The following is a 27,011-nucleotide window of genomic DNA, read 5'->3' as shown; positions in this document are numbered from 1 at the left end:
CTATCGCATTCAATATTTTCTATCAAATTGTCAAAATAAATAAGTGTTAACTCGTTCATTATGCCTTTCTTATCACTGCAGATTGCTGATCCACCAACACCAACCGTGTTTCGTTTGCTCTCTGATAGAGCGCTCGATGGAATCGGAACGACCTGGAACGATAAACATATCGCGCGCCGCGCATTATTCGTCAAGTGCCCGCGTGATTAAGTCACAGCACAGGCGGCCGTTACTCGGTCGAACATGTTGGCTTTCAACTTAAACTTAGTTGGAAATCGTTCTCTAAACAAAACTGATCTGTTCGGTTGATATCTCGGTGTGCAATGCAGAACCAACAGTTTTATGCATTCAAGTTCGTGATCATGGTTTTAAAATAGCTATATTATATGACAATAAAATAAACAACGAAAAGTGCCATATGTGTAAAAGTGATAAAGAATATGCAACGTCATCAAACATATCTAGCGCGATAATGGATTCGACGAGACAGCACTCGTCCTAGATTGCATATCATTGTGCGAGTTTAATACGCCAGCAGAATCAGATCCTCAGCGGCGCCGTGACACGACCCGAATGTAATCTCTCCACCAACTGCCGCATTCGCTTTCAAGCAAACAGCTGAGCTGATAACGCCCGACGTCGCTTTAGCTACCCTGTGACACATGATATTAGATTCGGTGATAGCTTAAACGATATGCGCTGCCCCGCACCCGGGAGATATCGACATTGTAGGCGAGATACACGCTCGTTGGTCATTCAAAGCAATTTGAAAGCGGCTGCTGCAACAGGTGATAGTACAGTGATAACCCCGGGAAGTGCCTACGTGACTGGAAGTGTTCTGTTTTTGTGCTGGAAGTGAATATTTCACAGACCCCAGTGGCAGACATAGACATGGCTGAACCGGCCCAACTGCGACCCCCAGACGGCGGCTGGGGATGGATGGTGGTTTTCGCCTACGGCATGGCCAATGTAAGTCAACTTGTACCCAATTTAACCAAATTTAAAATTGCCCTTCCGATCCAATATAAGATTTTTCACCTACGTCAGATGCACACGGGACCAAATAGAATAAATCCAACTTAAATCATTCCAAGGGGATTGCCAGTTCCCGTTCGCCCGTTTGATGAATAAACGCAAGCTAGTGCTTCTTTGTCTTTCGAAATTTTGCACTTGGGCCTTGATGTGTACCCAAATGTTTATGGCCGACGTCTAGGTGACATGTGGGGAATTAATTCTAATTCGCCTTGATTATCAGTGCTCGTGCGTTATCTGGTGGAATCATTTAGGGAGATATTTGTTTTGGGGCGGAAGTTTGTGCAATTCGAATATAAGTTTTCACATTTTTTAAACAGCTGCTTGAATAACTCGATGCGTATGGAAGCTACTACTACTGAAATGCTTGTTAATATTCAGTTTATCTTGTACGCACAGAATTATTATTTAAGTTTACTTAATGTTTTTCTTCAATGGCTCTTAATTTCGGTTGGAACTCCGATTTTTAACCTCTGTTCTGCCGTATGCTGGTATGATTGGTATAAAATTCATGCTACGGTGCATAAAGTCCTTGCCCATGATGGGGATATAATAATTCATTAACTAGCATCACTAGGAAGATTGGCTGAAGAAGCAGTGCCAACACAAGCACTTAAGTAAAAATTTGGACTTATCATGCCAGGAGACCATCAATAGATGAAAATTTACAAGACATTTTCATTTATGCTCTTAGCTCGTCGGATCCTTTGAGCTCACTAAACTTAGGTAACCGAGTTCAAAATAAATCTAATCTGGAATACGATGTTCAAATTTTTTTAGTGACTGAAAGCTCCTGCAGTGCATGTGCAACAGATGTGAAAAGTGAGAAAAATGCCATATTTGATTTTAATCGATCTGGTCACTCCTCATGGAATCCAGGTTAAGAAATGCTCGCGTTTTCAGAGGCACACCATTAGATACGGAAGTAGCGGACAACTGTCATTTTTACTATTTCACGCATGCTGCGACGCAGCAAAGCTGAAAAAATAAAAATGACAGTTGTGCGTTGCTTCCTTGTCGAGTGGTGTGCCCTTGAAAACGCGAGTACTTTGAAGTTTGGATTCCATCAGGAGTGTCCTTAAAATAAATAAATGTTGGTTGAACGGAATGGGTTTTTTCGGCATGCAGTCTTTGGAGGGAAGCTGAATGATGTCTATTTAATCATCGCCGACTTGATTACAAAATTCTCCCTGAAGAACTGTAAATCCAACACCGAAACGTCGGCGATGCTTAAATAGATATCATTCAGCTTACCTCCAAAGACTGCATGCCGAAAAAACCCATTCCGTTGTACACAAATCAGTCGATTACAATCATGATAAACGTTGATTGTTTTGTGTAGGTTTCAAATATTGTATTCATTAGGCTTGTTTTCAAGGTTAAAAGCCTGAACCAATTTAAAAAAAAATCCTTCAAAGACAACCAGTTACGTCGTAGATTCAAAAGCCTGTATTCTATGGAGTCCTTGGGCTACTTAGAACATCTGTACAGCTCAGGACAATACACAATTTTCTAGTTTGAATTCTATAGGTCTGCACCATAATAAAATTTACATCAATAGACTGCTGTGAACGTACGTGTTACGTTCGTAGATAAAAAGGGATTACTCCATAGAGATCAAAGAGCTAAATTCCAAAGGATTTTTGAAAACCTTAGAAGTAATAACGACATGCAAAACATGTATTTCACATATTTTAGACATTAATCTTTGAAATAAGTGTAAATAACTTAAAGGGAGAGGTCCTCGCACTCGGGGACAGACGCATCGTTGGTTATTTGTAGATGCTTCTCGTTTGTTTCTTCATAAACCCCGAAGTTGCACACAACTTCTTTTTCTTCTTCTTATTGGCTTTATATCCCCCACTGCGACATTGCCGCCTCGCAGCTTCCACTAGCCACCTTCAGCATGGCCTTGCTTTGTAGCCGTGCATACGGGGTAAAGGAAGACCCGATGGAACTCTATTTTCTTCTCCAGCAGGCTCACCTTTTTGCAGTGCTTCGATATCATTGCGATCGTTGCCATATATGCAAAATTATTTCCGTGCCGCTGCAATACAATAAATGATTCCGCATTCTAACTAGACAGAGCTTTAAATATAGTGCATCGTGACCATATGGCCAAAGCTTCTTTCGGAAAAGGACAGCCCCTCCGCACGATTATGACACACAGATATAAATATAGTCAAAATGCGTTTAAATGACAATCAGGATGGACCTCCGAGACATACACGAACAGCGGAGCTATGCGCTGTGTAAGGAGGGAAGGGTGGAGAATTCATAGAATAAATATAGCCCCAGGAATGTTGTTCGACGAAGCCAGGAAAGAGCATGGGCATGAGCATGATTGACCGCCCACGGTTGCTACTCCGTTATTGCCAGGTCAGCTGTAATTACACAGAAAACCAACAGAAGAAGTTTGGGACTAACATCATCTTCAGTGTGTAAGAACTGGTGACCCAAATATAAACAATACTAGCGCCGGCCATATCCGAATGCAGGTCAATTGAGGGATAGGTAGGAAATTATTTTTAATATGAAAAGTTTGGAAAAGGCCTGTATTATGTCCCATGTCCGTGTTACATGGGAACATTTCCGCAGGCCTGAGGGAAATTTCCAAAACCCCACTCAGTGCCGTAAGTGCCAAAAATCAATTAAGGAATAGGTAGGAAACTGATGACGCGATACTCGCTTTGATAGAAGCCGACGAGTCATCTGCACTTCCAGGAGAAATCACTGGGATGTTGGATATATGGGGTAGGGAGTGTGGCAGGGTTCGTTTTGGTAAACGGTCTGCCATGTATACATAGCGTGTAGTTTGATTTAACACAAAAACAATCGAAAAACGCTAAATATTTTAATTATCGGATGCGAACTCAATTTTCACTTTCTGATTAACCTATTCACCCGCACAAAGCAGAACAAAATTTCGGTGACCTTGCTTACTGGAGAATCTGAAACACGAGAAATCACGCACTGAACTGATTAATTGATCAAAGTTAATTGCCTATTTCCGGGGATAAAACCACCCGACTTGGACATTAATTTACAATGTTGTGAAAACTCATATGTGAATATGTACGTTATGTGGAAGATATTGATTTGGAGAATGTATTGGAGGTAACCACTTTCCCTCCGATGGGACTTGAACCCATGACCCTACAATACGCTAGACTGGTGCTTTAACCAACTAAGCTACGAAGGACCTCCGTCGGGCTTCGCAACCTAGCGGCTACTGAACGAGCTCGAGATTCCCAAATTGGACGCATAGTCAAAATTGCGAGTGATGTGACTATGCGTCCAATTTGGGAATCTCGAGCTCGTTTAGTAGCCGCTAGGTTGCGAAGGCTGTTACTGCTGTCGACGTCCATACGTCTATGCAGTGGACATCCGCACGTCCCTAACTAGCTCTCTAAGCTTGAGATACTCAGGCTTCACCATCTACCTGCTTGAGGACTCAACGACACAGAAGACAAAGAAGGGTGGACAAAACAATATTATATCGACGCAATTACATGCAATAGCCAAAAGGAAAGCGAGTGATTAAGAAATAGATATAGTTACATTTTATTTAACTTTTATTTATTTTTTTCATTTTCTTGTGTTAGTGGTTAGGGTTAGTAAATGTTGTGGCCAATCGATGCGTTGGGGCCCTTTAGAGGACATGCTGGCTGACGGTGACATACCTGTTACCCGGGGGTATCAGCCACTGGATCTGGATATCCGCCTTGGGATTTGAAGGTTTCCGCGTTGCAGGGTAAGGCTGGCGGAGCCGTTTGATTACCACGTGTTGCTTGACTGAGCCTTGCTAGTTAGGGTTTGTTGGAGTCGACGACCAACAGCACTTGCACTTACGGAGTGAAATTCCCAGATTATACTATACCAGTGATCACCAGAGTGCGGCCCGCGAAGGTTTTTTGAGAATACACTACGTGTGGCCCATTGATAAGCATTATATGATAGGAAAAGCTTTCTATCATTCCCAATATCTCGGTTTTTTTGGGGAACCTGTCAAGTTCACATCACTATGATGTTGAAGCAATATTTACAAATTTAGAATAGTTGTATCATTACGGTTCATAAAATTCATAACTTCATATATGGATGATATGCAGGCCGGCAGCAAATATACTTCGATGTTATTGCCTCGGGATATGATAATGGCAAATTTGTATTTCATCTCAGATTTGAAGGAACTGAAGATTGAACTACAGGTAAAAATAATGTTGTAATACACTGTGCACTGCTCCGTAACATGAATGTTTCAATTTCTCAAAATAAGTAAGGTTTTGGAGAAATTGAACTGAAATTTAGTGGATTATTACCTCCAGAAACTACGTTGACTATCAGAAATGGATTCTGTTCAGAATACCATTCGAATTCTTTTTAGAATCGCAAACAGATTCTGTTCAGAACTGTGTGGGGCGAGACAGCCCTGTTGTATATCACTCTATATTATATGCTGTTTATGCCGTCTTGGTGTTGGTGACGAGCAAGCAGCCAAGCATCGTTCTCCCTCAGTCAGAGTCCAACAGTGATCCGAGTAAGGCGATACCTTCGCCGAGTGCAATAATGCGCAATGGGTGATTTCCTGGCGCAGCAGCAAGCTACACATTTGGCGACAGTGGCAGGTTTTACTGCTCATTTCTGTTAGAATCAAGTGGAATAATGTTAAAACTAATGTGCCTGATAAAAATACTGCGTCATGGAAATCACCCACCGCGCAATCTCAGAAGAAAAGGTAAATTCCTGAACCAAGAAGGATGTTTGCTTTTTGCTTGTGTTTACGTGGGGACCGGTGCTCCAAATTGGGAGAGACGTGGCTGCGTAAGTAAGTAAAACGGAGAAGATTCAAAATTGTTTGCGTGTCTTGAGTACCGCAATGGCGTGTTTGGCCAAAAAAAAGATGAAATGATTGGCGAGTTTTGAGGACCGCAATGGTGAGTTTGGAGGACCGCCAAGAAAAGATGAATTGTTTTGCGAGTTTTGAGGACCGCAATGGCGTGTTTGGAGGACCGCCAAGAAAAGATGAAATGATTGGCGAGTTTTGAGGACCGCAATGGCGAGTTTGGAGGACCGCCAAGAAAAGATGAATTGTTTTGCGAGTTTGGAGGACCGCAATGGCGTGTTTGAAGGACCGCCAAGAAAAGATGAAATGATTAGCGAGTTTTGAGGACCGCAATGGCGAGTTTGGAGGACCGCCAAGAAAAGATTAATTGTTATGCGAGTTTTGAGGACCGCAATGGATGGCGTGTTTGGAGGACCGCCAAGATGAAATGATTGACAAGTTTTGAGGACCGCAATGGCGAGTTTGGAGGACCGCCAAGAAAAGATGAATTGTTTCGCGTGTTTTGAGGACCGCAATGGTGAATTTGGAGGACCGCCAAGTAAAGATGAAATGTTTTGCGAGTTTTGAGAACCGCAATGGCGTGTTTGGAGGACCGCCAAGAAAAGTTGAAATGACTGGCGAGTTTTGAGGACCGCAATAACGTGTTTAGAGGACCGCCAAATAAAGATGGAATGATTTACGAGTTTTAAGGACCGCAATGGCGTGTTTGGAGCACCGCCTAGTAAAGATGATTTTTTTTGCGGGTTTTGAGGGCCGCTATGACATGTTGGGAAGACCACCAAGTAGAGATGAAATCTTTTGCGTATTTTAAGAATTGCTGTGGCATGTTTGGAGAACTGCCAAGTAAAGATGAAAGAATTTGCGTGTTTTAGTACCGCAATGGCGTGTTTAGTGAACAGCCAAGTAAAGATGAAATGGCTTGCGTGTTTTGAAGACCGCCAAGCAAAGTAAAAATGATTAGCGTCGTCGAGTCAAGTACGAGACACTGAAGACGACCACACAGTTGTGGTCGAAATACGTATCTGCAAAGATATCGAAATAATTGGTGGAATTAAATGGAGTTACTTAACTCGTCTTAGACGGTTGATGATTAGCGTATTTTAAGGACCATAATGGCGTATTGGTAAGCTCGCTAAGTGAAGCTTGAATGATTTGCGTGTGAAAGAACTGAAATGTCGTGTTAGGTGGACCGCCAAGAAAAGTAGAGACTTTTTACGTGTTTTGAGAACCGTAATGGCGTGTTGGGAAGACCGCCAAGTAAAGTTGGAATGATATGCGAGTTATGATGACAGCCAGATCAATTAAATAGCTGAAGGTTTGCGAGTTGGAACACAGTTCAAAGCATGTCGTGGGCGATTAGAAAGGTCCGTTCATAGTTGAAATGGTTTGATGACGAAAAACACAATGGTGTGTTAAAAGCACTAGAAAACACAAAGCAAGTTTCTGAGGAAACAACAATGGGGCGTTGATCCTAAAGTATCATGCTATGTTTTAACCGAGGTTTTGACAAGGCAAGTAATTTGATCATTTCAGTAAAATTCATTTGACTTGCCAAAGGTTGAACATGTTCAACTTTCTTTTCGTGCAAATGTCAGGAATAATATTGAATGTATCTCCAACCATGGTGGTTAAATAATACCCAGATCCCTGCCCAGATCTTAATATTGGAGTCCTAATGTTTTGGAAAACTTGCTCGCAAATTTGAAGAAATGGATTATGCTTGAGTTTTAATTCATGCGAAATCACGATGTTTCGCTCCAAAAGCGAATAGAATTAGTCGAGGTTCTTGTCTTATGAGAAGAACACTACATTAACAAAGTAGAGCCTGAGCATGATAACCTTACATGTCGTAGTTGCTACTCCGTGTTTTACCAGAACAATCGCAATTGCATAGAGAGTCAACGGCTAGGGCATGGGATTTGCACTGAGCACCTCAATGGGCTCAGTTCAAAAGCTCTAGGGGGGTTAACAAACGGCGCTGGCCACGTCCTTTCGGGCTACCGTAGATGTAAAGGAATTAATAAAAGATGCAGTCACTCGCCACATTGTAAACCAAGAACACTTCTGCACTCGCCACGAGAATATTATTGGAATTTAGGGGATAGGTTCTATGGTTAACAAGTTGCAATGGATGCCAAAACGAGCTTTCTTTCGCTCTTTTTGGTTTCTAACGGCTAGAATTAGTCAAGTTGTAGATGATGTAGAGAATAGAAGATGAAACCGGTATTCAATCTATTTCTAATCTTAGCAATTGCTAAAACATGAGAAATATATGGAGAGAAAAAGTAGGAGAATTGAACTTGGGATTGATCCCACGACCAGCTGCGTATGAGGCAGAAGTAATTATCATATGATTACCTTCCCTTACATCTTATGAGCACACTACAGAATAGAATACTAAAAATAAATCTGTATCGTTTTGTTATGTTCGTTTGCTAGGGCATTTAATGCACGAATGTGAACTTTCGGATAAACTAACAAGATTAGTTAAGGCGACGTTGGAAAGACGAAAAACGAGTATTTCAAACTACACGAACGCTTTCGATCCTTTCGGGAACATTCAGAGAGTTTCGCTTTGGTATGGAATAACTCTATTAGTATGATTTGTATAAGGACCGTTTAGCAATGTCGGAATTGGTGCTTTGACACGGAACGATAAGATAGAGGAAACCTGCTACACAGATAGAAAAATCCACTGAAATTTACGCTAAGAATCATGCACATAAATGGAACGCCATTATCAGCGTAAATACATGCGAGATACAGCCTAAATGTATGAATTATTTGACGTGAATTATCAATATCGCATGCAAGTTGTAAGCAAACTTGTTAGGAAGAGGGCCATTTCAGCGTTAAATAGTGTAAATATCCGCATCTCAAGTTTTACGCGCTGTTTACTTTTCATTATTTTTTTCTGTGTACAGTCATGACCACCTGGAAAACGATGTACATGACAGGAAAAGACATAAAAGAAGACAATGTAGCTGCACCATGAGTTTGCATCGATGGTGATCAGTCTTGTCTTGAAATGTATTTATCATTCAGATACAGTTTCATATAAAAAAGAATTTGATATTTCGCTAGTTCTGATGCTCCCTAAAATATCATGTCAAATTTGATCAGTACTCGGAATATGGCACACATAGTGATGTCGATCACTATTTTTTAGAAAATGTGCGTGTGATTGAATAACGAAAAAAAGAGCGGATAATTTTGCTTGTGTAAGGAATGAAGGCTTTTGAACGAATGCGAAGATGCACAAGATAGTGGTGCACTGCTAGCGTGTTTTGTCGATGCGAGATAGCTGGTGTTTATGCCATCATAGCATGCAAGATATAGGCTAGAAACCCAACTTCGGACGAAGTGCGTTAGATTCTCATAAAATTGCACTAAAAAACGCATCATTCAGTTCGACAGATCAAACTCCGAGAGAAAGTTCGTTTCAGAAGAAGTTCGGAGCTGAAACTAGGGCGGTTATTGTGTTCGCGTACTTTGTTTAACTGCAAATCTACGGAATCAATACCAGCGACGACAGATCCAGTAAATTTATTTGTTTCGCGGGTGACATGGACATTGTCGGGCGAACATTAGCAAAGGTGGCAGAACTGTACACCTACCTGAAACGTGTTGTTGAACAAAAGTTGGACTGGTGGTGAATGCATCGTAGACAAAGTACATGCTTGTGGGCGTAACCGAGTGCGACAGGGCCCACCGGGGAAGCAGTGTTACGATAGACGGGGATACCTTCGTGGTAGTCTAGGTATTCGTCTACCTTGGATCCTTGCTAACGGCTGCTAACAATGTTAGTCGTGAAATACGAAGGCGTATCATCTGTGGAAGTCGGGCCTAATACGGGCTCCAGAAGAAACTGCGGTAAAAAAAAGACTCGCCACCGCACCACCATGTACAAGACGCTGATAAGACCGGTAGTCCTCTACGGACATGAAACATGGACAATGCTCGAGGAGGACTTGCAAGCACTCGGATTATTCGAGAGACGGGTGCTTAGGACCATCTTTGACGGTGTGCAAGAAGACGTTGTGTGGCGGCGAAGAATGAACCACGAGCTCGCCCAGCTCTACGGCGAACCCAGTATCCAGAAGGTAGCTAAAGCCCCAAGGGTACGATGGCAGGACATGTTGCAAGAATGCCGGACAGCAACCCTGCAAAGATGGTGTTCGCTTCCGATCCGGGAGGAATGAGACAGCGTAGAGCACAGCGGGCGAGGTGAGCAGACCAGGTGCAGGCCTCAAACCGTGTATTGTGGCGTCAAATTGTTGATTCAGTGTTGTCTGTTTAGATGTAAACTGAATAAATGAAACGAATGAGCCAGCGACGAAATTCGGAGACGCATCTGTAGGGATTGAGACGGGTATGGTAAATGACATAAACCGAATAAAGGGCATATATATTAGCCATAAGCATTAGCCCTAGATGGGAAAGTGACAGATGAGAGAGTGGAATATTTGGTAGGAGGTCGTGGTGTTGAGTTGATGTGCTTCGCTCAGCAGCTGGAGATTGACGCGCCAAAATTGTAGTAGAAAATCGTACTTAGAACCACCTACAAAGTGCGATGGCCCTCTATGGGTTGAAGACCAGGGAGACCAACGTACAAATTGTATCTTGGAGCATATGAATGAGGTGAATGAACAACCGTTGGAGGAAACTTCATCTATTCAAACCGGAAATATCTGTTCGTTGCCTGAATATAAGACAATATTCCGTAGAAAATGGTTTTAGATTTCCTTGGCCTTTGAATGGTGCCTTCGGCAAATAAATCTTTGTAGTGGTATTTTTACCGAGTGTTTAATTAAATATAAGCTCAATAATACATTTACAATAAAAGAGAAAACCAAGGATAAGTTATAATTGCAAGAGACTAATAAAAAAAGCCGGAGAGAAAGGGGGATGTGTGGGGCGAGACAGCCCTGTTGTATACCACTCTATATTATATGCTGTTTATGCCGTCTTGGTGTTGGTGACGAGCAAGCAGCCAAGCATCGTTCTCCCTCAGTCAGAGTCCAACAGTGATCCGAGTAAGGCGATACCTTCGCCGAGTGCAATAATGCGCAATGGGTGATTTCCTGGCGCAGCAGCAAGCTACACAAGAACCTTTAATCGTTTTTTTTTCAGAATCTCAAACAGAAGTATTGACAGCAGAGCGGGCTGTATTCAACAGGACTAATCAACAGAGCGGACTCTATTGAAAATCTCATACAAATTCCGAAAAGATTCTGCCCCGAATCTCGACCGGAATTCTGTTCAGAATCGCGAATGGATACTCTTTAGAATTCCAAAATGATTCTGTTTAAAATTCTGATCGGATTATGTTCAGATTCCCGAATGATTTTTTTAGAATCTCAAACGGATTCTGTTTAGAATCCCAAACGGATTCTGTTTAGAAACTCAAACGAATTTTGCTTCGAATATCGAGCGGATGCTGCTTAGAGTGTTTTTAAGAATCCCTTTGTTATTTGCTACGAACAACAAGTATGAAAAGCATGAGATCAAAATTACAGAATTAGTTGCCACTTGATAATTTAGGAAAAAAGCATAGAATATTTTCTGCCAACTGTGCCGATAAGATGCTATATATAGCGAAAACATTTTCCTATGTCAAGTCCGCTACAAATCTTGCAAATATACTGCGGCCCGCTTCAACAGCTCAAAACGTCTGTGCGGCCCTTTATAGTAAGCATCCTGGGGACCACTGTACTATACGCTTCTAACGGCGGGCAATGGCCGTCGAGGTTATCGAGCAACAAGTTCCCGCGTGGCCACTATGCGCTCTTCGATCGTCAAACTTGACCGGTCTGTCTTCGATCACTCCTTAACTCGCACTCCCGAACAACCGAACCTTTTTCAGTTTTCTGCTCGCTTTTCTGCTCCCTTTCGCCCGCGAACATAGGGTGGCCATATAGTGAGGTTCGCTCCCGAGCGAATCGTGTAAAAGGGGGGGGAGGTTAGTTATTGCTTACATAGTGAAAGTAGACTAGACACATTGTATTACTATCTAGTCTACGTAAGGTACTACATGTGAAGTCTCACAGCATAAAATTGGGTCAGGCAAATGTGTCGATAAGTATTGTTAGCTTAAGGGGCCGTACACTAATTACGTAAGCATTTTTTCTGGGTTCTTCAACACCCCTTCCCCCATGTAAGATTTTTCCCATACAAATAATTTTTTATTTATATTGAACGTAAGAAAATGGCAGACCCACCCTCCCCCCATAAGTGCTTACGTAATTATTGTACGACCCCTTATACGGTAACAAGGCCGACGGAGGTCCTTCGTAGCTTAGTTGGTTAAAGCACCAGTCTGGCGTACTGTAGGGTCATGATTAACTTTATTATCGGCCGCGCTATGCAGAACACAATATTTCGGCCGATCGCGCGATCGTTCTGCTGTCCGAAACAAGAGAAATCTCGCACTGAACTCAACCGCTCTTTAAAGGGTAAGGAAGAAAAATTATGCCTAATGTCTTTTCATCGAAAGAGATCCAAATTATTTTATTTACCGAAATGATCGTCTTGACAGCGTCTGTGGTGGGGTCGCCATTAATAGACGTATCAAACATAAATTATATTCTTCATTTGAAACCAAAGTTTTCGAAACCTTAGGAATTTCTGTTGAAACAAATTTTGTGGCTGTTCGGCCACATTGAGAGTTGACGTAAAGTCAATGTCAACTTCTCTCCACGAACAGCCTAGATAGCCGTGTGGTGTCGGCAGCTGGTTATCTGGCTAAGAATAACATTACGGATTGCCTGTTCCAGTGGTAAAAGTCCACCATACAGGTGACCCCTAATTCTCGGTGTGATGCGGCTTTATGCTTACCGTGCCTACGAATGAATGGTTAGGGGGGTCTAATAAGAACCTAACCGCAAACGGAGCCTGTGAAGCACCAGGGCCCCCTTCACAGTATTTTAGCCCTCGCTGCGCTAACCGGAGATATGGCGTAGTTGACTCTTTACTTCTCCGAGATAATCGGCTACTCTTATTCAACCTCATCGTGAGGTTAAATAAGAGTAGGGTTATGAATATGTGTTTTAATTAATTTTCAACAAATTGTCACCTATATGGATTCGCATTATGCGTTTTTTACAATATACTTTGTGATTGTCACCTATATGGATTCGCATTATGCGTTTTTCACAGTGCACTCTGTGTTTCGTCTTTGACGTTCGTCCATTGTCACGTCCTCTGTGTTTTTGTGACACCTCTCTTTAGTCCCTAGCTGAATGCGTCTACATAATTGGCTTTCCTAAAAATGGTTCCATTCTCCTTTCCAACTTCACTTCCTCTTCTTTCCCCTTTTCACTTCCTTTTCCGTCAGGTAAATGATGAGGAAGGCCAGTGAAGGCGATGGCACAAATCTCCCAAATTGAGGGGAACGTGCCTCCTGAGCCGACGTTCTGATACCTGATACCTGGTTAAAGCACCAGTCTAGCGTACTGTAGGGTCATGATTACCTTTATTTATTACCGGCCGCGCAATGCAGAACACAATATTTCGGCCGATCGCGCGATCGTTCTGCTGTCCGAAACAAGAGAAATCTCGCACTGAACTCAACCGCTCTTTAAAGGGTAAGGAAGATAAATTATGCCTAATGTCTTTTCATCGAAAGAAATCCAAATTATTTTATATACCGAAATGATCGTCTTGACAGCGTCTGTGGTGGGGTCGCCATTAATAGACGTATCAAACATAAATTATATTCTTCATTTGAAACCAAAGTTTTGGAAACCTTGGGAATTTCTGTTGAAACAAATTTTGGATAATTCTCTTTTGTACCTGCCTACTTGCCTTTCCAGTGCTTCACTTACTTACTTATGGATCCTGTACACCTCCGGTGTTGAAAGATCTCCATCCTGAGCGTTGCCCGGCTATCGCTTTAACCTGTTGCCAGGTTAGATTTTGGTCGACTTCTTTTATTTCTTTATTGAGGCTTCGCCGCCATGAGCCTCTGGGTCTGCCTCTGCTGCGATGTCCCGCTGGGTTCCAGTCTAATGCTTGTTTACAGATTTCGTTTCCGCCCCTACGGAGAGTGTGGCCGACCCAGCCCCACTTCCGATCTCGAATTTCTGTTGCTATCGGCCTCTGGTGACAACGACGATGGAGCTCGTTGTTTGAGATCCAGTTGTGAGGCCACCAGGCTCGAATTATATACCGTAGGCATCTGTTGATGAACACCTGCAGCCGTTGAGTGTTCTCCACTGATACACACCATGTTTCGCTAGCGTATTACAGCACAGATTTCACGTTAGAGTTGAAAATTCGTATTTTGGTGCGTTCACTTCTCTGCCTGTTTTTCCAGATATTTCTTAAACTCGCAAAGGCAGCCCTTGATTTCTTGATCCGTGCGCCTATGTCGATCTTGGTGCCGCCGTCTGACGCCATTTGGCTACCAAGATATTGGAAGCTTTCAACATTATCCACTGGTTGCCCGGCTACTGTGAAACTGGAAGGAGTCGCCGTGTTTACATCCAACGATTTGGTTTTGTTGACGTTGATGACTAAACCTGCCGAAGACGAGCGCTCGGCAAGGTCGTTGAGCTTACTCTTCATATCAGAGCGCCGTTGCGCGAGGAGTGCAACATCATCCGCCAATTCGAAGTCATTTAGGTGCTCCATGGTTATAGGCTGCCATAACAGCCCGCGGTTTGGTTCACGTTCAATCGCATCTACCAGAATTTCGTCGATTACGATGAGGAACAGTAACGGTGATAGAATACATCCTTGCCTCACACCAGCTACGACCCGGATAGGGTCGGACAAGACCCCATTGTGCAGCACTCTACACGAGAAGGCCTCGTACTGTCCCTCGAAGAGGCCGATGATTTTCTCAGGAACTCCCTTGCGTCTCAGGGCGCCCCACATATTCTCGTGATTGAGACGGTCGAAAGCTTTTTCGTAGTCAATGAATACCAAGTAAAGGGACTCTTGGTATTCGTTGACCTGCTCCAGAATGATGCGGAGCGTGACAATATGGTCCACACAGGATCTTCCGGCACGGAATCCGGCTTGCTGCCGCCGGAGAGTCGCATTGATTTTCTCCTGAATCCGGGCTAGGATAATTTTGCACAGAACTTTGAGAACGGTACACAGCAACATAATGCCTCGCCAGTTATCGCATACAGTCAGGTCACCCTTTTTGGGCACCTTCACTAAGATACCTTGCATTCAGTCGACCGGGAAAGTTGCGGTGTCCCAGATATTACGAAATAAACGATGCAGTAGTTGAGCGGATGTCATGGGGTCAGCTTTGAGCATCTCGGCTGATATGCGGTCGACCCCTGGGGCTTTATTCGATTTCATGCTTTGGATGGCTGTTTGAATCTCTAGCAGTGATGGAGCTTCGGTATTGACGCGTGTTATACGTCGGATCCCAGGCAGATCATGCCGAGGTGGTGATGGCCTGGCTGGCACTTGAAAAGTGCTCGAACCAGCGTTTCAGCTGGTCAGTTGGGTCGGTCAATAACTGATCATTCGCGTCTTTCACAGGCATCGTTGCATTCATCTTCGCCCCGCTTAAGCGTCGTGAGATATCGTAGAGGAGGCGAATGTCCCCGGTTGCGGCGGCTCTCTCTCCTTCGTCGGCCAGAGAGTCTGCCCACGCTCGCTTGTCCCATCGACATGAGCGTTTTACTTCCCTTTCAAGAGCCGTGTATCGTTGACGGGCTAAGACTTTGGCTCCTCTGGTTTTCGATCGCTCTATCGCGGCTTTGGCTTCTCTTCGCTCCTCTATCTTCCTCCAGGTCTCATCGGTGATCCATTGTTTTCTCTGGGTGCGCAGTTCGCCCAGATTGTTCTCGCTGGTGGCGATGAAGGCATTCTTGATGGCGGTCCATTGGTCTTCCACACTGCCACCTTCCGGAATATCTGCACCACGCGTCTCCAGTTCTTCAACGAAGGACCGTTTCACCGTGGCATCTTCCAGTCGGCGTGTGTTGAATCGTCGTCCAATCCTTTCCTCCTGCCGACGAAACCGCGCAATGCGCAGGCGTATTTTGCCAATGAGGAGGTGATGATCAGATGCGATATCGGCACTACGTTTATTCCGTACATCAAGAAGGCTCCGTTTCCATTTTCGGCTGATGCAGATGTGGTCGATTTGATTTTCTGTAAAGCCGTCACGGGAGTGCAATGGCCAAGCAAAGGAATTTGTTGAGAGCTGATCTTCAAATTCTAACTCGCAACAAATCCAAATTTTTCATAATTTATGACTTCAATGCCAAACAATGAATTATTGGCAGTGGCTGATTTTCTACCCGCCGCTGTCACATCCAGGCGCTATAGTATATGTGCAAAATAACCAGCAAGAGCTAACCGCCAGAAATTTGTATGGCGAAAGACATCTAATACGGGTTTTCTCAAAATTAGGAACTTTTCATGAAAAACTATTTGATACCGGTTATGAAGGATGGTGTTCACTACTACGCCTACCAAATATTTTCTCCATTAAGGTGCTTAATTTTGAGAAATTGAACCTTAGATGCTTTTCGCCATACTGATTTCAGAAAGTTAACTCCTAGTGTGCCGCTGTAAGCACGCTCAAAGCAGGCGATTCATTCATTGGTAACTCATGCCGACTTTGACTCTGATCACCTTCCTGTGACATTCAAAATCTCACAGGAAGCCATTAGCAATCCAATCCAAAACCCAAATTTATCCCCCAGTGGTGATTATGCCTTTCTCGATTCAATGTGTTGAATTCGAATTAGTATGGTAAATGCAACGTAAATTGCCTACATTTTGGCGGTTAAAAGCTTTGATGCGATTATATCACGCTGCTTAAGAATTACTCAACTATGAGAGTAATGGATTGCGTCACGGCTAAATTGATTAATGATTTAAAGTGTGCATGTAAACAGCGTATTTGTTAAAAGAAAAATAGAAATATTATTCGAACCGTATGAGTTATTAGCGAACAAAAACAATAGTGTCCAACTTGTTTGCAGATGACACGGGCCTCTCAGCCAAAGGGCGAAGCCTTCGTGTCATTTGTAGTGGATTGCAAAAAGGATATTTTCTCCACTTACTTGCAAAAATGGAAAATTTTCCCCGAATGCTTCCAAAACTCAGCTTATAATTTTTCCACATAAGCCGAGAGCTTCTTATTTGAAACCTTCTAGCAGACATATTGCCACTATGAATGGGGTTCCAATTAATTGGTCTAGCGAAGCTAAATATTTAAAACTTCTGCTAGATCAAAAATTAACTTTTTTTTTAACCAAATGTAACAAATATATTAAGTGTCTATATCCACTTATAAACAGAAAATCAAAACTTTGTCTTAAGAACAAACTTTTGATTTACAAACAAATTTTTAGACCTGCCATGTTGTATGCTGTGCCAATATGGACTAGTTGCTGCAATACCAGAAAGAAGGCACTTCAGAGGATTCAAAATAAAATTTTGAAAATGATTCTGAAGTTGCCTCCGTGGTATAGTACCAATAAACTTCATAGATTTTCTTATATAGAGACATTGCAACAAATGCCCAACAAAATAATTTCCAATTTTAGACAAAAATCGTTGGAATCTTCTATTGCAACGATTAACTCCTTGTACCCTTAGTATAAAATAGGTTAAGTTTAGTTTAAGTAGAAAACATTGTTATTCCTACATGGTTCAATTCAACCAGAGGAAATATCCTAGCTGTCACAGGCAATTGAAATGTATTAATAATAACTAAAAACGTAACATAGCAAATAAGGGTGATAGTGTTAAGAAAACACGGAACACCTAGTCTAAGAGATGAATGCACGTATTAGATAGTTATCAAATAAAATTAGTTTAAAAAAAAGTGGTACGTTTTTCTCGAAGTCCGTACAGCAGGCAGATGAGAATTGTGACTGCGTGATTGGCGATTGGTAGCTATGGACCGAACTGAAAGAGACGTCTTCTATGAACTGCAGAGGCCACTCTAGTTATCGTCATACAACTTGTTCTAATCATCTTAAATATATTTATATGTTTATGGATTTGTTCGGCTCTGAAGTATATTATATGTAGACGGTCGACTAACAGCAATGTTAACAACTTTCAACTCGTTCTGGATTTTTACGGATTCCATACACGGAAGAAATAAACTACCCAATAGTGAGTTTAATTCACTCAACCTCGAACATCCGTACGGGAAGCCAAAATTGAGTAAGTAGGGTCGAAGTAGTTTGCCTTTACTCCCATGTTAAAAAAGTACCCAACGGAAAATTTATTCACCCAAATGTAAGTTAAATTCACTCAATTTCGACCTCAGATAATAAAACTCAAAATTGGCTTCCCGTATTGAACTGGCGTCGTTGGATTGTTTGGCTCTTTTGTTTTTGACAACAAAAGAAAGAGTGGATGAAAGAGAAGAGAAAAAATAACTCAAAAGTAAGTATAAAAATACTCAATTTTGGGTACTTTTTTTCTTCCGTGTACGATGATTTAGAAATCAATACAACTTTGCAAGGTTATCCCAAATATTTTTCAAATAGTCTATCAATACTATAGATAGTGGAATATATAGATGAGCGAAGATAAATCCTCTGTCTCCAAACGAACTGTCAAACGTGTCTCCAAACGAGCATGACGTCACGATTTCAATGCAAACGTTAAGGGCTGTGACGTCATCTGCGCGTGTGCACGGGCAAAAAAAAATCGACTCAGCCATGCTTTCGCTCATCTATAGATTCTACTATCTATAATCAATACCGATTATAGACTGAATCAGGAACCTGGTTCCTGCATATCGTCGAATATTAATTATTATATACACAGATAAAAATATTTTGTGATTTTAAATGTATTTTCATGCACATATTTGGAGCATGCAAATAAACGTAACATTCAATCGATCTTGCTTTTCTTTTGAATCGAAATAAATTTAAACTGTGCTTGCTTGTAAAATTCAATCAAATTTAATTGAATATCGAATGTTAATTCGTTCGATAGGGTTACCTGCAATTTTACACGTCGTTGAATTTTCAAAATTATTTGCTGTGTAAGTCACCTTTTAGTCATCATTTTTAATTTTACTTCTTTGAGGAGTATTCAAATTATTTTCCGAATTTTAAGTAAGTATTACAAATTTTATTATCCTATGTAAGAAAGCGGCGCCCAATAAATGCTGAGAGTCCACGCTGCGGCTTTGGGTGTCGGGGCCTTGCTCAATCAGTGTCGGACAACAGGTGTTTGATAAGCCTTCGCTACCCAAGTATGTGCAAGTATGACGTTTATATGCGAGGTACGCAAACCGGACTACGGACTTAACATTCTTAATAATCCATGCTCCCCAGTAGCGTTTATTCGCTCATAATCTCTCACAGATTTGTACCTTCCTGCCATAAAAAAGAATAATCTGGTTTAGATATGGATTTGCGTTCAGCTCCCAAAATTTGATGTAGGTCTGGGTTTTGTCTACCATCCTTATCGCTAGGCTTCGGTGAAATAATTAAAGTCTTATCCATACATTGTTGGAGTCATCCTTGTTGATTATATAAACAAATATAGATTCATCAGCTCTGTAGCACAATCGTTTGACGGATATAAAAAAAAAATATAATAAAATCTCCATCATAATCTCTTCCAAACACGACAGATCATGATTGTGCCAGTGCTCCAGAGTTTCGGTCTCATCTTCAAGGACACCTTCAAACAGATCAACATCTCCGCAACGGACGCCTCGCTCATCATCAACCTCGCCTCTGCCGTCGGCATGACCTTTGGCCTGTTCAATGGCCCGTTGCTGCGCAGCTTCGGTTTCCGCAAGGTAGCTACCCTCGGTGGATGTATGTTCTCCCTCGGTCTCATGTTCACCTCCAGTGCCGAAACGTTCCTTCACTTCATCATTACTTACAGTATTATAGCATGTAAGTTTAACAAGAACTATAATAGCGAATATAACGTCATAAACGAAATCACCAAAAATCTTTCACTGTCATAAGACGAGTTTAGCACAATTCCATTTAATTCCATCACTTCGTATTACTTTTACATATACGTATTTCGACCTCAACTGTAAGGTCGTCCTCAGTGTCTAGTACTTGACTCGACTTGTACTTGAAGTTGAGTCAAGTACGAGACACTGAAGACGACCTTACAGTTGAGGTCGAAATACGTATATGTAAAAGTAATACGAAGTGGTGGAATTGAATGGAATTGTGCTAAACTCGTCTTATGACAGTGAAAACATTCCACTAAAAAATTGCTAAATCATTTTCTTAAAAATCTTCCGTTTCAGCTCTGGGTATGGGATTCTGTAATTCTTCATTCTCGTTGGCCCTGAATACGTACTTCGTCACGCGCAGAAATAAAGCGGCCGGCATTGCAATGACCATCACCGGACTAGGGCCGATCCTCCTACCTCAGTTAGTTTCACTGCTGGTAGCTCTATACGGATCCCGGAATTGTTTGCTAATTATTGGGGCTCTGGCGACACACATCGTAGCCGGTGCACTACTTTTGCAACCGGTCAATCGGCACATGATTCCGGTGGAGGCGAAGATCGACCCATCCTTACCGAAGGAGGAAGCTGCTGATGAAAAATACTCAGTTGTTGATAGTAGGTATAACGCAAAGTAGAAAAGCAATGTTTTTATTTTAATTTCAGTGCATAAAAACTAAGAGATTAGATTCAAATGAAAATGTCTGATTCTGTGCACTCCCACCTCCTAAAGCGTAAAATGATATTTGCGAATAGGCTCTCAGTCATAATTTACCTTCCGGGACTTGCTTGGTCCTGGACCGCTCACACAGTCCCGCTTCTGTTGTGAACGAGAAGCGTGCTTTTTCGAAGGTGTTGTTATTTTTACAACGGCGCGAGTCCCCGAAGGTTAACATCACTTTTTAATTTTTTTACGAACTTCTAATACATTCAACTTCACCACAAACTGAATTTAGAGTTGAATCATTTGTGCAAGGCCTCGCTACTGCTCCATTTTTAATTCCCTATGCTTTCATGAGAAACTATGCCCTATCTGCTAAACATAAAAACACTGTAGATTGCTTTCTGAAAATATAACTAACAGAAGCTTCCATCCGCAGCATCCCAGAGAATCAACAGCAAATGGGAACTGGAATCTGACAACGAAGACGACTATCTCGAAAAACAAAGCTACTTCGCAGACCACGACATGGATGCCCAAAGTATCTACGGCTTTGAGCAAACATCTCAGATGCGCCGCCGGGAATCGATGGCCGCGGCGATGCACCTAACGCGAACTAAAAGTGAAGGTAATTTTGCACCGAATGTTGCTGCACTGAATGAGTCCTATTAACTCCCAAAACTGTAATCAGTTATTCATCCCATACAGAGGCACCCCTCGACGGCCGAAATGTTGCTCAAAACGTACTCGCAGAATTTGGATCCGCACATGGAAACCGGCAAGAGGAGATGGTTCCAATCTGGATCGACCGAAACGGTCAATTTAGGAAGTTCAGTGAAAATATTTGAAGACAAAGAACTAGAACGGAGAGGTTCTCTGGACAACGGTTCTCCCAGAAGGAAATCTTCGACAGCAAGATTTTCTCCTAGAACCAAACGATGGTTCGAAAAGTCGGAGGAATCCTTCCATTTGGGGAGCTCACTGAAGTTGTTTGACGAGCGGCACCCAGGATCTCGTAGGAGTTCCCAATCAAACATTCGTGAACTGGCAGTTCCTATGCTTGTCATCTCCCAATCGAAGCTTCCAGTTTTAAGTGAAAACCAAGGCCTTACGGATGATAACCGACTGCCGTCGATCATGAGACAGTTGGATAATCCAGCATCTCCAAAGCCGCAGGGGCCGAAAACCACCAAATTTGATTTCAGCCACGTGGATGGCAAGGGGGATCCCGTTACTTTACATGAAGAGAAACGGAAAAGTCTGTCACAAAAAATAGTGACCCTTTTTGATCTCACTCTCCTGCGGGACAAAGTGTATGTCAACATGATGTTGGGTATGTCAATTGCTGTATTCGCTGAGATAAACTTCTCCCTGCTGACGCCATTCATTCTGAATGATCTGGGCTACGAGACGGAGCAGATTGCGTCAATTATGTCGACCCTGGCGGTTGCGGATTTGATGTTTCGATTTATCTCCCCATTCGTTGGAGATTCGCTGAAGCTAACTCCTCGGATCATGTACATGATTGCCCTCAGCATGTTGATACTTACTAGGTTTAGTAAGTAGTTCAATTTCCGTTCTCAAGTCGTTCAACCATGTTTACAAGCCATTTCTGTCACTCGCAGGTATTCTCATTGCGCGCAACTACACCGAGATGATTGTGGTGGCATTTTTCCTCGGAGTGGCCAAAGGAGTTCGCACGGTTTACATGGGCTTGGTCATCCCAAGTTACATCCCGCTGAAACGTCTACCCGCGGCATCCAGCATCCAGATGATGACCAACGGTATAATCCTGATGACGATTGGTCCGCTGGTCGGGCTGATCCGGGACCTCTCGGGTGATTACTCGAAAAGCATTCTGTTCATCAATGGCTTCACAATTGTGACACTGATCATGTGGGCCATCGAGATGGTGTACGTGAGTCGTAAGGCAGCGCGGAAACAGCGGGAAGCAATCACACAAGAAGAGATCTCCTGAATGGTAGATCCTACTTGTTTGGATTCCCACTTACCAGTGAGTTTAGAAATAGATTTTATTTTACTATGCACAGTGACATGAATGCTAACGCATACCGAATGCCTTCTATTCGTGAATAATGTAGATCAGCGGTTCTCAACCTGGGGTACATGTACCCCTAGGGGTACCTTCGCTGACTCCAGGGGGTACCTTGGACAAAAATGCGTAATGGCGGATGTATTACAAATCCGATAAAAAATTATCGATAATGTTTTGATAACTGCATATTATTTTATTTAAAAACTTTCTATTGTACACAATATGCACGGCGATCAGTGAATCAAAGTCTAATAAATCCTGCCCACCACAACTAGCACGGTGTATTGTAACCGTTTGGTTACAAATTGTAGATTTTTGTTTTGTAATTATGTTGTTTTGTCGGAGCCTTCACGTTTCTCGTGTAATACCAGCAGAGGTACCACAGAAGCGTTAGGGTTTGGTACCGCTGTAAAGACATGAGGATGCTATCAAATATCCAACATGGCATCATGATTCTGCAAATGTCATGTTGGATGAAAAAGGCAATAAAAATTAGCGGGAAAATATGAAGGGAATTTTAGTATAAAAGAGTAGCCATTGCCCAAACTCGGCCTCTTAGTAAATCAGGCGTCCGTGTGCTGTGAAGTGGAAGTAAAGTGAAGTATTCCAAGTGAACCCCCTCCCCCTTTTCTAGTGGGAGCTAGTGTGAGCTCCGGGAAAAAAAGTGTTCAGGTAATCCTGTACTATGGAACTTGGAATTAATTCCTTTGTGTCCTTTAGGGCCTCTTTTTCTACGACGTTTTCGGACTGCTTTTCCGTCCAGCGCACGGCTCGGCCCGCGAAGCCTTCAGGCTTCCGCGCCTAATCCGTCAAGGATTGTGATGTCCTTCACCGGACGATTCCTCGGGCCGTAGGCCCTAATCGTCAAGAAGGAATTTCCCTCTCGGCCGTCCAAGGTGGCTAAGCCACGGCCGGCCGATCGCGCCTACGACGGAAGACGCCTGCCCACCATTGTCCAGCAACGCCCGCTGGTCCCGTCGGACGACGATCGTCCGCATAGCCGCTCGCCTCGCTATTCCGGCGAGATTTCTGGCCGCACAGCAGGACAGGAGTCGCTGTGCCGGCTATTCCGGCCCCAACAACCGAAGCAGCAGTGATATGTACCGGTACCAACATTAAAAATAGGTCACACTTAACAAATTAACACACAATTTGATAACACAGAACAACACGCACACACCACAATTAGGAATCAATAAAATTATATGAGTAAAGTGAAAGTTCCCGGTGTTAGTTTTTGTTTACCGCGAAAAATCCTTGATTACCCAGTAGTTAGCCGACCCTGAAATTGCCGGAGAGTCTCTTGTGCCCTGGTCTGGCCTGGCTATTGATTGTTGACGATTCAGGAAACTCTAGTTTCAGTATGAAGGGCTGTTGGATTAAAGATCTGAAAAAACTTTAAATGCAATCTAACTGTTCGAAACAAAATGTTGAATAATATATTAAGAATATACCTCTGAACTAAAATCTTAAATTTAAATGTTGAAATGAAATGTTGAAAAAATGAACTTTTCATTTGAGAGGCATGAAGGCTTTTTAAAAAAAAGCGCAGTTACTTCGTTGCGAAAGGCTGGAAACCGCTTTCTACGCGTGTCAAAAGCCTCTTTCCATGCAGGTTGTAAGCCTCCTTTCAAGAGGCTCGGAAGCCTCCTTTCAAGAGGCTCGGAAGCCTCCTTTCAAGAGGCTCGGAAGCCTCCTTTCAAGAGGCTCGGAAGCCTCCTTTCAAGAGGCTCAGAAGCCTCCTTTCAAGAGGCTCAGAAACCTCCTTTCAAGAGGCTCCAGAAGCCTCCTTTCAAGAGGCTTGGAAGCCTCCTTTCAAGAGGCTCAGGAAGCCTCCTTTTAAGAGGCTCAGAGCCTCCTTTCAAGAGGCTCAGAGCCTCCTTTCAAGAGGCTCAGAAGCCTCCTTTCAAGAGGCTCAGAGCCTCCTTTCAAGAGGCTCAGAAGCCTCCTTTCAAGAGGCTCAGAAGCCTCCTTTCAAGAGGCTCAGGAAGCCTCCTTTCAAGAGGCTCAGAAGCCTTTTTCAAGAGGCTCAGAGCCTCCTTTCAAGAGGCTCAGGAAGCCTCCTTTCAAGAGGCTCAGAAGCCTCCTTTCAAGAGGCTCAGAAGCCTCCTTTCAAGAGGCTCAGGAAGCCTCCTTTCAAGAGCTCAGAAGCCTCCTTTCCAAGAGGCTCAGAAGCCTCCTTTCAAGAGGCTCAGAGCCTCCTTTCAAGAGGCTCGAAGCCTCCTTTCAAGAGGCTCAGGAAGCCTCCTTTCAAGAGAGCTCAGAAGCCTTTTTCAAGAGGCTCAGAAGCCTTTTCAAGAGGCTCAGGCCTCCTTTCAAGAGGCTCAGAAGCCTCCTTTCCAAGAGGCTCAGAGCCTCCTTTCAAGAGGCTCAGAAGCCTCCTTTCAAGAGGCTCAAGCCTCCTTTCAAGAGGCTCAGAAACCTCCTTTCAAGAGGCTCAGGAAGCCTTTTTCCAGCGGCTCAGAAGCCTTTTTCACGAGGCTCAGAAGCCTTCTTTCAAGAGACTCAGAAGCCTCCTTTCAAGAGGCTCAGGAAGCCTCCTTTCAAGAGGCTCAGAGCCTCCTTTCAGAGGCCTCCTTTCAAGAGGCCTGAAGCCTCCTTTCAAGAGGCTCAGAGCCTCCTTTCAAGAGGCTCAGGAAGCCTCCTTTCAAGAGGCTCCAGAGCCTCCTTTCAAGAGGCTCAGAGCCTCCTTTCAAGAGGCTCAGAGCCTCCTTTCAAGAGGCTCAGAGCCTCCTTTCAAGAGGCTCAGAAGCCTCCTTTCAAGAGGCTCAGAGCCTCCTTTCAAGAGGCTCAGAAGCCTCCTTTCAAGAGGCTCAGGCCTCCTTTCAAGAGGCTCAAACCTCCTTTCAAGAGGCTCAGAAGCCTCCTTTCAGAGGCTCAGAGCCTCCTTTCAAGAGGCTCAGAAGCCTCCCTTTCAAGAGGCTCAGAAGCCTCCTTTCAAGAGGCTCAGAGCCTCCTTTCAAGAGGCTCAGGCCTCCTTTCAAGAAGCTCAGAAGCCTCCCTGTCAAGAGGCTCCAGGCCCTTCCCTTCAAGAGGCCCGGAAGCCTCCTTTCAAGAGGCTCAGAAACCTCCTTTCAAGAGGCTCAGAGCCTCCTGTCAAGAGGCTCAGAGCCTTTTTCAAGAGGCTCAGGAAGCCTCCTTTCAAGAGGCTCAGAGCCTCCTTTCAAGAGGCTCAGAAGCCTCCTTTCAAGAGGCTCAGAGCCTCCTTTCAAGAGGCTCAGAGCCTCCTTTCAAGAGGCTCAGGCTCCTTTCAAGAGGCTCAGGAAGCCTCCTTTCAAGAGGCTCAGGAAGCCTCCTTTCAAGAGGCTCAAGCCTCCTTTCAAGAGGCTCAGGAAGCCTCCTTTCAAGAGGCTCAGAGCCTCCTTTCAAGAGGCTCAGAAGCCTCCTTTCAAGAGGCTCAGAAGCCTCCTTTCAAGAGGCTCAGAAGCCTCCTTTCAAGAGGCTCAGAAGCCTCCTTTCAAGAGGCTCAAGCCTCCTTTCAAGAGGCTCAGGAAGCCTCCTTTCAAGAGGCTCAAGCCTCCTTTCAAGAGGCTCAGAAGCCTCCTTTCAAGAGGCTCAGAAGCCTCCTTTCAAGAGGCTCGAAGCCTCCTTTCAAGAGGCTCAGGAAGCCTCCTTTCAAGAGCTCAGGAAGCCTCCTTTCAAGAGGCTCAGGAAGCCTCCTTTCAAGAGGCTCAGAAGCCTCCTTTCAAGAGCTCAGAAGCCTCCTTTCAAGAGGCTCAGGCCTCCTTTCAAGAGGCTCAGAAGCCTCCTTTCAAGAGGCTCAGAAGCCTCCTTTCAAGAGGCTCAGGAAGCCTCCTTTCAAGAGGCTCAGAAGCCTCCTTTCAAGAGGCTCAGAAGCCTCCTTTCAAGAGGCTCGGAAGCCTCCTTTCAAGAGGCTCAGGAAGCCTCCTTTCAAGAGGCTCAGGAAGCCTCCTTTCAAGAGGCTCAGAGCCTCCTTTCAAGAGGCTCAGGAAGCCTCCTTTCAAGAGGCTCAGAGCCTCCTTTCAAGAGGCTCGGAAGCCTCCTTTCAAGAGGCTCGGAAGCCTCCTTTCAAGAGGCTCAGAGCCTCCTTTCAAGAGGCTCAGGCCTCCTTTCAAGAGGCTCAGGAAGCCTCCTTTCAAGAGGCTCAAGCCTCCTTTCAAGAGGCTCAGAAGCCTCCTTTCAAGAGGCTCAGAAGCCTCCTTTCAAGAGGCTCAGAAGCCTCCTTTCAAGAGGCTCAGAAGCCTCCTTTCAAGAGGCTCAGAGCCTCCTTTCAAGAGGCTCAGAGCCTCCTTTCAAGAGGCTCAGAGCCTCCTTTCAAGAGGCTCAGGCCTCCTTTCAAGAGGCTCAGAGCCTCCTTTCAAGAGGCTCAGAAGCCTCCTTTCAAGAGGCTCAGGCCTCCTTTCAAGAGGCTCAGAAGCCTCCTTTCAAGAGGCTCAGGAAGCCTCCTTTCAAGAGGCTCAGGAAGCCTCCTTTCAAGAGGCTCAGAGCCTCCTTTCAAGAGGCTCAGAGCCTCCTTTCAAGA

General features: G+C 43.7%; 1 protein-coding gene across 2 annotated transcripts in view; it reads left to right on the top strand.

The window, feature by feature from the left end:
• The window catches only part of LOC134202295 (uncharacterized), a 44,812-nt gene extending 22,296 nt beyond the window's left edge, over window positions 1–22,516 (top strand). For both annotated transcript variants that reach the window (XM_062677325.1, XM_062677326.1), the window contains 6 exons: window positions 82–969; window positions 19,467–19,737; window positions 20,109–20,429; window positions 20,912–21,100; window positions 21,164–22,030; window positions 22,098–22,516. In XM_062677325.1, coding sequence (XP_062533309.1) covers window positions 892–969; window positions 19,467–19,737; window positions 20,109–20,429; window positions 20,912–21,100; window positions 21,164–22,030; window positions 22,098–22,450 — 2,079 coding nt within the window. In that variant the 5' untranslated portion in view covers window positions 82–891 and the 3' untranslated portion in view covers window positions 22,451–22,516. The remainder of the gene's footprint in view (window positions 1–81; window positions 970–19,466; window positions 19,738–20,108; window positions 20,430–20,911; window positions 21,101–21,163; window positions 22,031–22,097) is intronic.
• The last annotated feature ends 4,495 nt before the right edge of the window (window positions 22,517–27,011 follow it).

This window comes from Armigeres subalbatus, unplaced genomic scaffold (assembly GCF_024139115.2).
Source record: "Armigeres subalbatus isolate Guangzhou_Male unplaced genomic scaffold, GZ_Asu_2 Contig1141, whole genome shotgun sequence".
Taxonomy (NCBI): Eukaryota; Metazoa; Arthropoda; class Insecta; order Diptera; family Culicidae; genus Armigeres; species Armigeres subalbatus.
Note: the sequence above shows the minus strand (reverse complement) of the source record. Positions and strands in the feature narration are given on the sequence as shown.